General features: G+C 45.7%; 1 protein-coding gene across 1 annotated transcript in view; it reads right to left on the reverse strand.

Moving 5' to 3' along the window:
- Positions 1-14507, reverse strand: part of LOC121844482 (zinc finger protein 436-like) — a 29871-nt gene extending 15364 nt beyond the window's left edge. The window contains exons 1-3 of the mRNA XM_042314627.1: positions 13726-14507; positions 13492-13589; positions 13184-13361 (exon numbers count right to left, since the gene is read on the reverse strand). Of these exons, the coding sequence (XP_042170561.1) occupies positions 13184-13361; positions 13492-13589; positions 13726-14059 (610 nt within the window). The 5' untranslated portion in view covers positions 14060-14507. The remainder of the gene's footprint in view (positions 1-13183; positions 13362-13491; positions 13590-13725) is intronic.
- Between the last annotated feature and the right edge of the window lie 2250 nt (positions 14508-16757).

Raw genomic sequence — 16757 nt, forward strand, 5'->3', positions numbered from 1 at the left:
GATGAGGTAGGTAAATTGGGTGGGCTATATACCGATGGACTATGTACAGCTGCAGCGATCGGTTAGCTGCTCAGATAGCAGATGTTTAAAGTTGTTGAGGGAGAAAAGTCTCCAACTTCAGAGATTTTTGCAATTTGTTCCAGTCGCAGGCAGCAGAGAACTGAAAGGAAAGGCGGCCAAATGAGGTTTTGGCTTTAGGGATGATCAGTGAGATACACCTGCTGGAGCGTGTGCTACGGGTGGGTGTTGCCATCGTGACCAGTGAACTGAGATAAGGCGGACCTTTACCTAGCATAGACTTGTAGATGACCTGGAGCCAGTGGGTCTGGCGACAAACGCATTGCGAGGGCCAGCCGACTAGAGCATACAGGTCGCAGTGGTGGGTGGTATAAGGTGCCTCAGTAACAAAACGGATGGCACTGTGATAAACTGCATCCAGTTTGCTGAGTAGAGTATTGGAAGCTATTTTGTAGATGATATCGCCAAAGTCGAGGATTGGTAGGATAGTCAGTTTTACTAGGGTCAATTTGGCAGCGTGAGTGAAGGAGGCTTTGTTGCGAAATAGAGAGCCGACTCTAGATTTGATTTTGGATTGGAGATGTTTGATATGAGTCTGGAAGGAGAGTTTGCAGTCTAGCCAGACACCTAGGTACTTATAGATGTCCACATATTCTAGGTCGGAACCATCCAGGGTGGTGATGCTAGTCGGGCGTGCGGGTGCAGGCAGCGAATGGTTGAAAAGCATGCATTTGGTTTTACTAGCGTTTAAGAGCAGTTGGAGGCCACGGAAGGAGTGTTGTATGGCATTGAAGCTCGTTTGGAGGTTAGATAGCACAGTGCCCAAGGAAGGGCCAGAAGTGTACAGAATGTTGTCGTCTGCGTAGAGGTGGATCAGTGAATCGCCCGCAGCAAGAGCAACATCATTGATATATACAGAGAAAAGAGTCGGCCCAAGAATTGAACCCTGTGGTACCCCCATAGAGACTACCAGAGGTCCGGACAACAGGCCCTCCGATTTGACACACTGAACTCTGTCTGCAAAGTAGTTGGTGAACCAGGCAAGGCAGTCATTAGAAAAACCGAGGCTACTGAGTCTGCCGATAAGAATATGGTGAGTGACAGAGTCGAAAGCCTTGGTCAGGTTCATGAAGACGGCTGCACAGTAGTCTTTTATCGATGGCGGTTATGATATCGTTTAGTACCTTGAGCGTGGCTGAGGTGCACCTGTGACCGGCTCTGAAACCGGATTGCACAGCGGAGAAGGTACGGTGGGATTCGAGATGGTCAGTGATCTGTTTGTTGACTTGGCTTTTGAAGACCTTAGATAGGCAGGGCAGGATGGATATAGGTCTGTAACAGTTTGGGTCCAGGCTGTCTCCCCCTTTGAAGAGGGGGATGACCGCGGCAGCTTTCCAATCCTTGGGGATCTCGGATGATACGAAGGAGAGGTTGAACAGGCTGGTAATAGGGGTTGCGACAATGGCGGCGGACAGTTTCAGAAATAGAGGGCCCCGATTGCCAAGTCCAGCTGATTTGTATGGGTCCAGGTTTCGCAGCTCTTTCAGAACATCTGCTATCTGGATTTGGGTAAAGGAGAAGCTGGGGAGGCTTGGGCGAGTAGCCGCGGGGGGGGTGGAGCTGTTGGCCAAGGTTGGAGTAGCCAGGAGGAAGGCATGGCCAGCCGTTGAGAAATGCTTGTTGAAGTTTTCGATAGTCACGGATTTATCGGTGGTGACCGCGTTACCTAGCCTCAGTGCAGTGGGCAGCTGGGAGGAGGTGCTCTTGTTCTCCATGGACTTCACAGTGTCCCAGAACTTTTTGGAGTTAGAGCTACAGGATGCAAATTTCTGCTTGAAAAAGCTGGCCTTTGCTTTCCTGACTGACTGTGTGTATTGGTTCCTGACTTCCCTGAACAGTTGCATATTGCGGGGACTATTCGATATTATTGCAGTCCGCCACAGGATGTTTTTGTGCTGGTCGAGGGAAGTCAGGTCTGGAGTGAACCAAGGGCTATATCTGTTCTTAGTTCTGTATTTTTTGAACGGAGCATGCTTGTCTAAGATGGTGAGGAAGTTACTTTTAAAGAATGACCAGGCATCCTCAACTGGCGGGATGAGGTCAATATCCTTCCAGGATACCCGGGCCAGGTCGATTAAAAAGGCCTGCTCGCAGAAGTGTTTTAGGGAGCGTTTGACAGTGATGAGGGGTGGTCGTTTGACCGCGGACCCGTAGGTGTATTTGGAGGGCAAGTTGGTCAGGAAAATGTCTATTAGGGTGCCCATGTTTACGGATTTAGGGTTGTACCTGGTGGGTTCCTTGATGATTTGTGTGAGATTGAGGGCATCTAGCTTAGATTGTAGGACTGCCGGGGTGTTAAGCATATCCCAGTTTAGGTCACCTAACAGAACAAACTCTGAAGCTAGGGGGGCGATCAATTCACAGATGGTGCCCAGGGCACAGCTGGGAGCTGAGGGGGGTCGGTAGCAGGCGGCCACAGTGAGAAACTTATTTCCATGTGGTAGTAGTCAGTCTGTCCATGTGGTAGTAGTGATAGTAGTCAGTCTGTCCATGTGGTAGTAGTGATAGTAGTCAGTCTGTCCATGTGGTAGTAGTGATAGTAGTCAGTCTGTCCATGTGGTAGAAGTGATAGTAGTCAGTCTGTCCATGTGGTAGAAGTGATAGTAGTCAGTCTGTCCATGTGGTAGTAGTGATAGTAGTCAGTCTGTCCATGGGGTAGTGGTCAGTCTGTCCATGTGGTAGTAGTCAGTCTGTCCATGTGGTAATAGTCAGTCTGTCCATGTGGTAGTAGTCAGTCTGTCCATGTGGTAGTAGTCAGTCTGTCCATGTGGTAGTAGTCAGTCTGGGGTAGCAGTCAGTCTGTAAACGTGGTAGAAGTGATAGTAGTCAGTCTGTCCATGTGGTAGTAGTGATAGTAGTTAGTCTGTCCATGTGGTAGTAGTCAGTCTGTCCATGTGGTAGTAGTGATAGTAGTCAGTCTGTCCATGGGGTAGTGGTCAGTCTGTCCATGTGGTAGTAGTCAGTCTGTCCATGTGGTAGTAGTCAGTCTGTCCATGTGGTAGCAGTCAGTCTGTGGTAGTAGTCAGTCTGTCCATGTGGTAGTAGTGATAGTAGTCACCACGTGGTAGTAGTGATAGTAGTTAGTCTGTCCATGTGGTAGTGGTCAGTCTGTCTACGTGATAGTAGTCAGTCTGTCCCCGTGATAGTAGTCAGTCTGTGGTAGTAGTCAGTCTGTCCATGTGGTAGGAGTGATAGTAGTCAGTCTGTCCATGTGGTAGTAGTCAGTCTGTCCATGTGGTAGTAGTCAGTCTGTCCATGTGGTAGAAGTGATAGTAGTCAGTCTGTCCATGTGGTAGTAGTCAGTCTGTAGTAGTCTGTGATAGTAGTCAGTCTGTCCCCGTGAGTAGTAGTCAGTCTGTCCATGATAGTAGTAGTAGTCCATGTCTGTAGTGATAGTAGTCAGTCTGTCCATGTAGGTCAGTCTGTCCAGTGATAGTAGTCAGTCTGTCCATGTGGTAGTAGTGATAGTAGTCAGTCTGTCCATGTGGTAGTAGTGTCTAGTAGTCAGTCTGTCCATGTGGTAGTAGTGGTAGTAGTCAGTCTGTCCATGTGGTAGTAGTGAGAGTAGTCAGTCTGTCCATGTGGTAGTAGTGATAGTAGTCAGTCTGTCCATGTGGTAGTAGTGATAGTAGTCAGTCTGTCCATGTGGTAGTAGTGATAGTAGTCAGTCTGTCCATGTGGTAGTAGTCAGTCTGGGGTAGCAGTCAGTCTGTCCACGTGGTAGTTGTGATAGTAGTCAGTCTGTAAACGTGGTAGAAGTGACAGTAGTCAGTCTGTCCATGTGGTAGTAGTGATAGTAGTCAGTCTGTCCATGTGGTAGTAGTGATAGTAGTCAGTCTGTCCATGTGATAGTAGTCAGTCTGTCCATGTGGTAGTAGTCAGTCTGTCCATGTGGTAGTCTGTGATAGTAGTCAGTCTGTCCATGTGGTAGTAGTGATAGTAGTCAGTCTGTCCATGTGGTAGTAGTCAGTCTGTCCAGTAGTGGTAGTAGTCAGTCTGTCCATGTGGTAGTAGTCAGTCTGGTAGTAGTCAGTCTGTCCATGTGGTGGTAGTCTGTGATAGTAGTCAGTCTGTCCATGTGGTAGTCAGTGGTAGTAGTCAGTCTGTCCATGTGGTAGTAGTCAGTCTGTCCATGTGGTAGTAGTCAGTCTGTCCATGTGGTAGTAGTGATAGTAGTCAGTCTGTCCATGTGATAGTAGTCAGTCTGTGTGTGGTAGTAGTCAGTCTGTCCATGTGGTAGTAGTGTAGTCAGTCTGTGGTATGTGAGTAGTAGTCAGTCTGTCCATGTGGTAGTAGTCAGTCTGTCCATGTCCATGTGGTAGTAGTCTGTCCATGTGGTAGTAGTGATAGTAGTCAGTCTGTCCATGTGGTAGTAGTGATAGTAGTCAGTCTGTCCATGTAGTAGTAGTGGTAGTAGTCAGTCTGTCCATGTGGTAGTAGTGTCTGTCCATGTGGTAGGTAGTAGTCAGTCTGTCCAGTCTGTCCATGTGGTAGTAGTGATAGTAGTCAGTCTGTCCATGTGGTAGTAGTGATAGTAGTCAGTCTGTCCATGTGGTAGTAGTGATAGTAGTCAGTCTGTCCATGGGGTAGTGGTCAGTCTGTCCATGTGGTGATAGTAGTCAGTCTGTCCATGTGGTAGTGATAGTAGTCAGTCTGTCCATGTGGTAGTAGTCAGTCTGTCCATGTGGTAGTAGTCAGTCTGTCCATGTGGTAGTAGTCCAGTCTGGTGGTAGCAGTCAGTCTGTCCCATGTGGTAGTAGTGTGATGTGGTAGTAGTCAGTCTGTCCATGTGGTAGTAGTGATAGTAGTCAGTCTGTCCATGTGGTAGTAGTGATAGTAGTCAGTCTGTCCTGTCCATGTGGTAGTAGTCAGTCTGTCCATGTGGTAGTAGTCAGTCTGTCCAGTCAGTCTGTCCATGTGTAGTAGTCAGTCTGTCCATGTGGTAGTAGTCAGTCTGTCCATGTGTAGTAGTAGTCAGTCTGTCCATGTGGTAGTAGTCAGTCTGTCCATGTGGTAGTAGTCTGTCCATGTGGTAGTAGTCAGTCTGTCCATGTGTAGTCAGTCTGTAGTCAGTCTGTCCATGTGGTAGTAGTGATAGTAGTAGTCAGTCTGTCCATGTGGATAGTAGTCTGTGGTAGTAGTCAGTCTGTCCATGTGAAGAGGGGGATGTAGTCAGTCTGTCCATGTGGTAGTGTGTAGTAGTCAGTCTGTCCATGTGGTTCAGTCTGGGGTCTCATGTGGTCCATGAAGGAGAGTAGTCAGTCTGTCCCAGTAGTGGTAGTAGTGTCCAGTGATAGTAGTCAGTCTGTCCATGTGGTAGTAGTGATAGTAGTCAGTCTGTCCATGTGGTAGTAGTGTAGTAGTCAGTCTGTCCCAGTAGTGGTAGTAGTCAGTCTGTCCATGTGGTAGTAGTCAGTCTGTCCATGTGGTAGTAGTCAGTCTGTCCATGTGTAGTCAGTCTGTCCGTGGTAGCGTAGTCAGTCTGTGTAGTAGTCAGTCTGTCCATGTGGTAGGAGTGATAGTAGTCAGTCTGTCCATGTGGTAGTAGTCAGTCTGTCCATGTGGTAGTAGTCAGTCTGTCCATGTGGTAGAAGTGATAGTAGTCAGTCTGTCCATGTGATAGTAGTCAGTCTGTCCATGTGGTAGTAGTCAGTCTGTCCATGTGGTAGTAGTGAGTAGTAGTCAGTCTGTCCATGTGGTAGTAGTGTGGTAGTAGTCAGTCTGTCCAGTGTAGTAGTCAGTCTGTCCATGTGGTAGTGATAGTAGTCAGTCTGTCCATGTGGTAGTAGTGGTAGTAGTCAGTCTGTCCATGTGGTAGTAGTCAGTCTGTCCATGGTAGTAGTCAGTCTGTCCATGTGGTGTAGTAGTGTGATAGTAGTCAGTCTGTCCATGTGGTAGTAGTGATAGTAGTCAGTCTGTCATGTGGTAGTAGTGGTAGTAGTCAGTCTGTCCATGTGTGTAGTAGTCAGTCTGTCCATGTGGTAGTAGTAGTAGTCAGTCTGTCCATGTGGTAGTAGTCAGTCTGTAGTAGTCAGTCTGTCCATGTGGTGGTAGTAGTCAGTCTGTCCATGTGGTAGTGATAGTAGTCAGTCTGTCCATGTGGTGTGTAGTAGTCAGTCTGTCCAGTAGTGGTAGTAGTCAGTCTGTCCATGTGGTAGTAGTCAGTCTGTCCATGTGGTAGTAGTGTAGTCAGTCTGTCCATGTGGTAGTGGTGATAGTAGTCAGTCTGTCCATGTGTGGTAGTCTGTCCAGTAGTAGTCAGTCTGTCCATGTGTAGTAGTCAGTCTGTCCATGTGGTAGTAGTCAGTCTGTCCATGTGGTATAGTAGTCAGTCTGTGATAGTAGTCAGTCTGTCCATGTGGTAGTAGTGATAGTAGTCAGTCTGTCCATGTGGTAGTAGTGATAGTAGTCAGTCTGTCCATGTGGTAGTAGTGGTAGTAGTCAGTCTGTCCATGTGGTAGTAGTCAGTGTCCATGTGGTAGTAGTAGTCAGTCTGTCCATGTGGTAGTAGTGATAGTAGTCAGTCTGTCCATGTGGTAGTAGTCAGTCTGTCCATGTGGTAGTGGTGATAGTAGTCAGTCTGTCCATGTGGTAGTAGTCTGTCTGTGGTAGTAGTCAGTCTGTCCATGTGGTAGTAGTGATAGTAGTCAGTCTGTCCATGTGGTAGTAGTCAGTCTGTCCATGTGGTAGTAGTCAGTCTGTGGTAGTAGTCAGTCTGTCCATGTGGTAGTAGTAGTCAGTCTGTCCATGTGGTAGTAGTCAGTCTGTCCATGTGGTAGTAGTCAGTCTGGGGTAGCGGTCAGTCTGTCCACGTGGTAGTTGTGATAGTAGTCAGTCTGTAAACGTGGTAGTAGTGATAGTAGTCAGTCTGTCCATGTGGTAGTAGTGATAGTAGTCAGTCTGTCCATGTGGTAGTAGTCAGTCTGTCCATGTGGTAGTAGTCAGTCTGTCCATGTGGTAGTAGTGATAGTAGTCAGTCTGTCCATGTGGTAGTAGTGATAGTAGTCAGTCTGTCCATGTGATAGTAGTCAGTCTGTCCATGTGGTAGTAGTGATAGTAGTCAGTCTGTCCATGTGGTAGTAGTCAGTCTGTCCATGTGGTAGTAGTGATAGTAGTTAGTCTGTCCATGTGGTAGTAGTGATAGTAGTCAGTCTGTCCATGTGGTAGTTCAGTCTGTCCTAGTAGTGTAGTAGTCAGTCTGTCCATGTGTAGTAGTGTCAGTCTGTCCATGTGGTAGTAGTAGTCAGTCTGTCCACGTGTAGTAGTAGTCTGTGGTAGTAGTCTGTCCATGTGGTAGTAGTCAGTCTGTCCATGTGGTAGTAGTCAGTCTGTCCATGTGGTAGCAGTGTAGTAGTCAGTCTGTCCATGTGTAGTAGTGATAGTAGTCAGTCTGTCCATGTGGTAGTAGTGATAGTAGTCAGTCTGTCCATGTGGTAGTAGTCAGTGGTAGTAGTCAGTCTGTCCACGTGGTAGTAGTGGTAGTAGTCAGTCTGTCCATGTGGTAGTAGTCAGTCTGTAGTATGTGGTAGTCAGTCAGTCTGTCCATGTGGTAGTAGTCAGTCTGTCCATGTGGTAGTAGTGGTAGTAGTCAGTCTGTCCATGTGGTAGTGTCCATGTGGTAGTAGTCAGTCTGTCCATGTGGTAGTAGTGATAGTAGTCAGTCTGTCCATAGTAGTCAGTCTGTCCATGTGGTAGTAGTCAGTCTGTCCATGTGGTAGTAGTCAGTCTGTCAGTCTGTCCATGTGGTAGTAGTGTAGTAGTCAGTCTGTCCATGTGGTAGTAGTGATAGTCAGTCTGTCCATGTGGTAGTAGTGGTAGTAGTCAGTCTGTCCATGTGGTAGTAGTGATAGTAGTCAGTCTGTCCATGTGGTAGTAGTGTAGTAGTCAGTCTGTCCAGTGTGTAGTCAGTCTGTCCATGTGGTAGTAGTCAGTCTGTCCATGTGGTAGTAGTGATAGTAGTCAGTCTGTCCATGTGGTAGTAGTGATAGTAGTCAGTCTGTCCATGTGGTAGTAGTCAGTCTGTCCATGTGGTAGTAGTCAGTCTGTCCATGTGGTAGTAGTGGTAGTAGTCAGTCTGTCCATAGTGGTAGTAGTCAGTCTGTCCATGTGGTAGTAGTAGTCAGTCTGTCCATGTGGTAGTAGTCAGTCCAGTAGTAGTCTGGTAGTAGTCAGTCTGTCCATGGTATGTGATAGTAGTCAGTCTGTCCATGTGGTAGTAGTGATAGTAGTCAGTCTGTCCATGTGGTAGTAGTGATAGTAGTCAGTCTGTCCATGGTAGGGTAGTAGTCAGTCTGTCCATGTGGTGTGGTAGTAGTCAGTCTGTCCATGTGGTAGTAGTCAGTCTGTCCATGTGGTAGTAGTCAGTCTGTCCATGTGGTAGTAGTCAGTCTGTCCATGTGGTAGTAGTCAGTCTGTCCATGTGGTAGTAGTGGTAGTAGTCAGTCTGTCCATGTGTAGTAGTGTAGTAGTCAGTCTGTCCATGTGGTAGTAGTGGTAGTAGTCAGTCTGTCCATGTGGTAGTAGTGTGTAGTAGTCAGTCTGTCCATGTGGTAGTAGTGTAGTAGTCAGTCTGTCCATGTGGTAGTAGTGGTAGTAGTCAGTCTGTCCATGTGGTAGTAGTGGTAGTAGTCAGTCTGTCCATGTGGTAGTAGTGGTAGTAGTCAGTCTGTCCATGTGGTGTAGTGTAGTAGTCAGTCTGTCCATGTGGTAGTAGTGGTAGTAGTCAGTCTGTCCATGTGGTAGAGTGATAGTAGTCAGTCTGTCCATGTAGTAGTGATAGTAGTCAGTCTGTCCATGTGGTAGCAGTGAGTCTGTCCATGTAGTAGTCAGTCTGTCCATGTGGTAGTAGTGATAGTAGTCAGTCTGTCCATGTGGTAGTAGTCCAGTGATAGTAGTCAGTCTGTCCATGTGGGTAGTAGTCAGTCTGTAGTGTGGTAGTAGTCAGTCTGTCCATGTGGTAGTAGTGGTAGTAGTCAGTCTGTCCATGTGGTAGTAGTGATAGTAGTCCAGTCTGTCCATGTGGTAGTAGTGTAGTAGTCAGTCTGTCCAGTAGTGGTAGTAGTCAGTCTGTCCATGTGTAGTAGTAGTAGTCAGTCTGTCCATGTGTAGTAGTAGTCTGTGGTAGTAGTCAGTCTGTCCATGTGGTAGTAGTGGTAGTAGTCAGTCTGTCCATGTGTAGTGGTAGTAGTCAGTCTGTAGTAGTCAGTCTGTCCATGTGGTAGTAGTGATAGTAGTCAGTCTGTCCATGTGGTAGTAGTGTAGTAGTCAGTCTGTCTGTGGTAGTAGTGGTAGTAGTCAGTCTGTCCATGTAGTAGTCAGTCTGTCCATGTGGTAGTAGTGTCTGTAGTAGTCAGTCTGTCCATGTGGTAGTAGTGATAGTAGTCAGTCTGTCCATGTGGTAGTAGTGGTAGTAGTCAGTCTGTCCATGTGGTAGTAGTGTAGTAGTCAGTCTGTCCATGTGGTAGTAGTAGTCTGTCCATGTGGTAGTAGTCAGTCTGTCCATGTGGTAGTAGTCAGTCTGTCCATGTGGTAGTAGTGGTAGTAGTCAGTCTGTCCATGTGGTGTGTAGTAGTCAGTCTGTCCATGTAGTCAGTAGTCCATGTGGTAGTAGTCAGTCTGTCCATGTGGGTAGTAGTCAGTCTGTAGTAGTCAGTCTGTCCATGTGGTAGTAGTCTGTGGTAGTAGTCAGTCTGTCCATGTGTAGTAGTAGTGGTAGTAGTCAGTCTGTCCAGTCTGTCCATGTGGTAGTAGTCAGTCTGTCCATGTGGTAGTAGTGTAGTAGTCAGTCTGTCCATGTGGTAGTAGTGGTAGTAGTCAGTCTGTCCATGTGGTAGTAGTGATAGTAGTCAGTCTGTCCCAGTGTGTAGTAGTCAGTCTGTCCATGTGGTAGTAGTGATAGTAGTCAGTCTGTCCATGTGGTAGTTGTGATAGTTGTCAGTCTGTCCATGTGGTAGTGGTAATAGTAGTCAGTCTGTCCACGTGGTAGTTGTGGTAGTAGTCAGTCTGTCCATGGTAGTAGTGATAGTAGTCAGTCTGTCCATGTGGTAGTAGTGGTAGTAGTCAGTCTGTCCATGTGGTAGTGGTGATAGTAGTCAGTCTGTCCATGTGGTAGTAGTCAGTCTGTGGTAGTAGTCAGTCTGTCCATGTGGTAGTAGTGGTAGTAGTCAGTCTGTCCATGTGGTAGTAGTGGTAGTAGTCAGTCTGTCCATGTGGTAGTAGTGGTAGTAGTCAGTCTGTCCATGTGGTAGTAGTCAGTCTGTCCATGTGGTAGTAGTGATAGTAGTCAGTCTGTCCATGTGGTAGTAGTGGTAGTAGTCAGTCTGTCCATGTGGTAGTAGTGATAGTAGTCAGTCTGTCCATGTGGTAGTAGTCAGTCTGTCCATGTGGTAGTAGTGGTAGTAGTCAGTCTGTCCATGTGGTAGTAGTGGTAGTAGTCAGTCTGTCCATGTGGTAGTAGTGATAGTAGTCAGTCTGTCCATGTGGTAGTAGTGGTAGTAGTCAGTCTGTCCATGTGGTAGTAGTGATAGTAGTCAGTCTGTCCATGTGGTAGTAGTGGTAGTAGTCAGTCTGTCCATGTGGTAGTGGTGATAGTAGTCAGTCTGTCCATGTGGTAGTAGTGTAGTAGTCAGTCAGTCTGTCCCATAGTAGTCAGTCTGTCCATGTGGTAGTAGTCAGTCTGTCCATGTGGTGGTAGTCTGTCCATGTGGTAGTAGTCAGTCTGTCCATGTGGTAGTCAGTCTGTGGTAGTAGTCAGTCTGTCCATGTGGTAGTAGTGTAGTAGTCAGTCTGTCCATGTGTAGTAGTCAGTCTGTCCATGTGGTAGTAGTCAGTCTGTCCATGTGTAGTAGTATGTGGTAGTAGTCAGTCTGTCCATGTGGTAGTAGTGATAGTAGTCAGTCTGTCCATGTGGTAGTAGTGATAGTAGTCAGTCTGTCCATGTGGTAGTAGTCAGTCTGTCCATGTGGTAGTAGTGATAGTAGTCAGTCTGTCCATGTGGTAGTAGTGGTAGTAGTCAGTCTGTCCATGTGGTAGTAGTGATAGTAGTCAGTCTGTCCATGTGGTAGTAGTGGTAGTAGTCAGTCTGTCCATGTGGTAGTAGTGATAGTAGTCAGTCTGTCCATGTGGTAGTAGTGATAGTAGTCAGTCTGTCCATGTGGTAGTAGTCAGTCTGTCCATGTGGTAGTAGTGTTAGTAGTCAGTCTGTCCATGTGGTAGTAGTGATAGAAGTCAGTCTGTCCACGTGATAGTAGTCAGTCTGTCCATGTGGTAGTAGTGGTAGTAGTCAGTCTGTCCATGTGGTAGTCTGTAGTGGTAGTAGTCAGTCTGTAGTCAGTCTGTGGTAGTAGTGGTAGTAGTCAGTCTGTCCATGTGTAGTAGTAGTCTGTCCATGTGGTAGTAGTCAGTCTGTCCATGTGGTAGTAGTGGTAGTAGTCAGTCTGTCCATGTGGTAGTAGTGGTAGTAGTCAGTCTGTCCATGTGGTAGTAGTGGTAGTAGTCAGTCTGTCCATGTGGTAGTAGTGGTAGTAGTCAGTCTGTCCATGTGGTAGTAGTGGTAGTAGTCAGTCTGTCCATGTGGTAGTAGTGGTAGTAGTCAGTCTGTCCATGTGGTAGTAGTGGTAGTAGTCAGTCTGTCCATGTGGTAGTAGTGGTAGTAGTCAGTCTGTCCATGTGGTAGTCCATGTGGTAGTAGTCAGTCTGTCCATGTGGTAGTAGTGATAGTAGTCAGTCTGTCCATGTGGTAGTAGTGGTAGTAGTCAGTCTGTCCATGTGGTAGTAGTGGTAGTAGTCAGTCTGTCCATGTGTAGTAGTCCATGTGGTAGTAGTCAGTCTGTCCATGTGGTAGTAGTGGTAGTAGTCAGTCTGTCCATGTGGTAGTAGTGGTAGTAGTCAGTCTGTCCATGTGGGTAGTAGTCAGTCTGTCCATGTGGTAGTAGTAGTAGTCAGTCTGTCCATGTAGGTAGTAGTCAGTCTGTCCATGTAGTAGTAGTCCATGTGGTAGTAGTCAGTCTGTCCATGTGGTAGTAGTGGTAGTAGTCAGTCTGTCCATGTGGTAGTAGTGGTAGTAGTCAGTCTGTCCATGTGGTAGTGGTAGTAGTCAGTCTGTCCATGTGGTAGTAGTGTAGTAGTCAGTCTGTCCATGTAGGTAGTAGTGATAGTAGTCAGTCTGTCCATGTGGTAGTAGTGGTAGTAGTCAGTCTGTCCATGTGGTAGTAGTGGTAGTAGTCAGTCTGTCCATGTGGTAGTAGTGTAGTAGTCAGTCTGTCCATGTGGAGTAGTGGTAGTAGTCAGTCTGTCCATGTCAGTCTGTCCATGTGGTAGTAGTGGTAGTAGTCAGTCTGTCCATGTGGTAGTAGTGGTAGTAGTCAGTCTGTCCAGTGTGTAGTAGTCAGTCTGTGGTAGTAGTCAGTCTGTCCATGTGGGTAGTAGTGGTAGTAGTCAGTCTGTCCATGTAGTGGTAGTAGTCAGTCTGTCCATGTGGTGGTAGTAGTCAGTCTGTCCATGTGGTAGTAGTGGTAGTAGTCAGTCTGTCCATGTGGTAGTAGTGGTAGTAGTCAGTCTGTGGTAGTAGTCAGTCTGTCCATGTGGTGGTAGTAGTCAGTCTGTCCATGTGGTAGTAGTGGTAGTAGTCAGTCTGTCCATGTGGTAGTAGTGGTAGTAGTCAGTCTGTCCATGTGGTAGTAGTGGTAGTAGTCAGTCTGTCCAGTAGTGGTAGTAGTAGTAGTCAGTCTGTCCATGTGGTAGTAGTGGTAGTAGTCAGTCTGTCCATGTGGTAGTGGGATACAGAATACAAAAAAAGAAAGTCACGTCGCAGAAACCATGACTACCGGATGAGCTAAAATACATGTTGTCCCGCTCAGAGATGCCGTGGAGCCCCTGAGGACAACGAGCGGGGTGCCAGCTAAACAATCGGTCCCTCAACGTCAGCCAAACAAAGGAGCTGCCACCTGAGTGGCACAGCGGTCTAAAGCACTGCATCACAGTGCTTAAGGTGTCACTACAGACCCGGGTTCGATCCCAGAACCAACAGAACTCTGCTGGTTGTCCTGGTAACAGATACCAGTGGGCAGATCTATTGTATTTGTACAAACTAAGCTACATCACTTACTTTGATGAGTCAAATCCGATCCTTTCTTCTGTTCTCCTCCTCTCACAGTTCCACTCAGCCCCGTTGTTTTCCTGCAATCCACCAGCAGCACAGACAACCTCTTCATACCCAGCAGTAAGGTGCTACCAGGAGAGACACGACACATGGACTCCGGGAGGGTGGAAGGGCTAGCGTTGTCCTGGTAACCATAAAGAGGGTACACAGATGCACATCATTATGGATGCTGATGTCACTATCGTCATAAAGTGCTTTACAGAAACCCAGACCCAGAGAGAGCAAGCTGTATGCTAGACCAGACCAAGCTGTACCATCTGGTGTTCTGATCTGGAGAGACTCTTCTCTGCTTCATCAGCATCAGGATGTTGTTGAGGCTCCCCAGAGGATCCACAATAGTCATGTCTCTCTCCTATGTGTATGAGAACATCAAACCGATGGTAAACTTATGATCTTCTATTGCAATCACAGAGTCTTACAAGAGGCATTTAAAACCCCACATTAGTTCAAGAACTACATAGTGTCCCTGTTTTTAAGACAGTACTCACTGGTGGTAATCTGATCTTCAGTCTCCTCCTCTTTCACTCCCAAAACGTCTTCCTCCTCTTTAATTGAGATAGCCTCCTCTTCCTCTTTTACTCCAAGAGGTTCTTTCTCTTCTTTCACTACATTTTCTTCTTTTAATGTTTTGGCATCTTCCTCCTTTTCGATTCTGAAACCTATCTCATCTTCTTCCTCTTTTACTCCAAAAGGTTCTTTCTCTTCTTTCACTGTAATATCCACCTCTTCTTCTTCTAATGTGACAGTCTCCTCTTCTTCTTTTACGATGATGTTCAGCCCTAGAGCTTCTTTCTCTTTCTCCATATTTCTTAGTGAGCTCATGGTCGTGATGTTAGCTAGCTAGCATTAGCGATTAGCCGAGTGCAGTAACGTTCTCAATTTAACAAATTGGCGCATTTAATTTAACAAGCAAACACTGACATTAATACACACAAGAATAGTGTGTTCGGTTTTATGTTCGCCAGGAAACCACCGCGTTGGTTGAATCAGAAGCTTTTTGTCGCTGTTGAAGAAGCCTCCAGTTCCGTCCACTAGATTATACGTCACGCAAGAAGCATCACCTGAAAGACGCACGTCGCCATCTGCTGACTGGAGTGGGTAACGCAGATTGGAAAAATCTCCACGACATCGTTTATTCTGGCAAACCATGTCATAAGAAGTAATTTAAAAACAATCAGATGCTATGTTCTTTCTTACTTCTTACAGCCAATTCTTCCCTCCAGGGCTGACCTGCCCATTAGACAGGATTAGGAGACAGATTGCCGATTGTAGCATATTCCCGAGCTAAATCGGCCAAGACGCATCTGCCCAAAAACAATGAAAAATGATCTCACCCAGTGGCATATGGGCTATTGAAGTGAGCAGCCAAATGAAGCAGTGGCACATGGGGTTCTCCCTGTGTAGAGCAAATGCCTCTTTGCCCTACCAGTCTCTAAAGTTCCCTTTTGGGTGGTGCTATAATTGGTATACATTTTCTGGGTATAGTTGTAGAGGCTAAGTGAAAGTGAAAAAAATACAACAAAATATAGCTCTCTCTCTCTCTCTTCTTCATTTTTAAAGAAATGAATTTGTTCAAAACTGCTAAACTATTGTCCTCTCTCTCTTTGAGTCAGCTACTCACCACGTTTGATGCACTGCAGTGCTAGCTAGATGTAGCTTTTGCTTTCAGTACTAGATTCATTCTCTGATCCTATCATTGAGTGGACAACATGTCAGTTCATGCTGCAAGAGCTCTAATAGGTTGGAGGATGTCCTCCAGAAGTTGTCATAATTACTGTGTAAGTCTATGGAAGGGCTTGAGAACCATGAGCCTCCTGGGTTTTGTATTGAAGTCAATGTACCCAGAGGACGGAAACTAGCTGTCCTGCGGCAACACCATGGTGCTACCCTACAGAGTGCTGTTGAGGCTACTGTAGACCATCATTGCAAAACAGTGTGTTTTAATCAATTATTTGGTGACGTGAATATATATTTAGTGTATATTTTTTTTAATCTAAAAATGATAACTTTAATGTGAAACATGTTGTTTTTTAAAATGAATTTCACTGAGGATCGCCCTCCCCTTTCTCCTCTGAGGAGCCTCCACTGATACATTCATACCTACCTGACGTTACATCACACACGACCATACTGCCAGTCATATTGCAGACTGCACATTATTGAAAGTGTACTAGCAAGCTGTCTTCAGTCATTTATCTGTACTCATTCAATACTGCAAGAATCATTTAGCTTTCCTCATTCAATACTGCAAGAATCATTTAGCTTTCCTCATTCATGGGGCAGCAGGGTAGCCTAGTGGTTAGAGCGTTGGACTAGTAACCCAATCCACTAAATAACAAAAAATGGCATATTACATACCAGTCCACTATGTTATCTCTACCCAGTCCACTATGTTATCTCTACCCAGTCCACTATGTTATCTCTACCCAGTCCACTATGTTATCTCTACCCATCTCCACTACTGTTATCTCAACTCACATCCTGGTGATTGATGACCTGGGTCCCACTGACTGGTGAGTACCACCATCCTATTGATGACCTGGGTCCAGACAGTCTGATCTGGTGAGTACCACCATCCTATTGATGACCTGGGTCCAGACAGTCTGATCTGGTGAGTACCACCATCCTATTGATGACCTGGGTCCAGACAGTCTGAATGGACTGATTAATTAGGGCCGATTTCAAGTTTTCATAACAATCCGAAATCTGTATTTTTGGGCAATTTTTGCCAATTAAATTTAAAAAAAAAATAATAATACTTTATTTTAGTAGGCAAGCCAGTTAAGAACACATTCTTATTTTCAATAACGGCCTAGGAACGGTGGGTTAACTGCCTTGTTCAGGGGCAGAACTACAGATTTTCACTTTTCATGATAACCTCGAAAAAACAGATCAGAACAACAGTTTAGTTCAGTTCATTAACTACATGATAAATTATTACTTTTGCCAATTATTCTTAATACACATATCTAAACATATTTCACAGAGAATATCAACACATTCTATTGAAACTATTCTTTTAAATTGGTTTATACTCCCCATCTCACTGTCAACTCCATCGTAGAGCCCAGGATCAAGAAGTTAGACCTACTCCCTCTTCACAGTGGTCCAAATTACACATATGGCTAAGAAACATATTTACCAATTACACAAATTATCTTGAAAGCAGTATTACAAATGACCATGAATTCATTATCCAAATGGCTTTCCAATGCGGGTGATCAAGCCACAACGGAAGGTCATCAGAAGGTCATAGGTCATACAAAGCCCTTCAAAGCAGTGTTGTTCACTATATTAGACACATTGCAAACAATAGTCAAATAGTTCCAACATGTTGTATCCCAGGTTCCCAGAACATTCCTTTATCAAAAGAATTAGCGTGTGCAATTAAAACTCAGAAAATAAAAACTCATTAAAATAAAAACTCATTAAAATCCCATGTGGTGAGTGCCCCTTTTAGATACCTTTTCACTAAAACAAAAACTTCCAGGCCCTTTTCAATGTGGTAGTTTATGGCCTC

This window comes from Oncorhynchus tshawytscha, unplaced genomic scaffold, assembly GCF_018296145.1.
Source record: "Oncorhynchus tshawytscha isolate Ot180627B unplaced genomic scaffold, Otsh_v2.0 Un_contig_8015_pilon_pilon, whole genome shotgun sequence".
NCBI classification, from domain to species: Eukaryota; Metazoa; Chordata; class Actinopteri; order Salmoniformes; family Salmonidae; genus Oncorhynchus; species Oncorhynchus tshawytscha.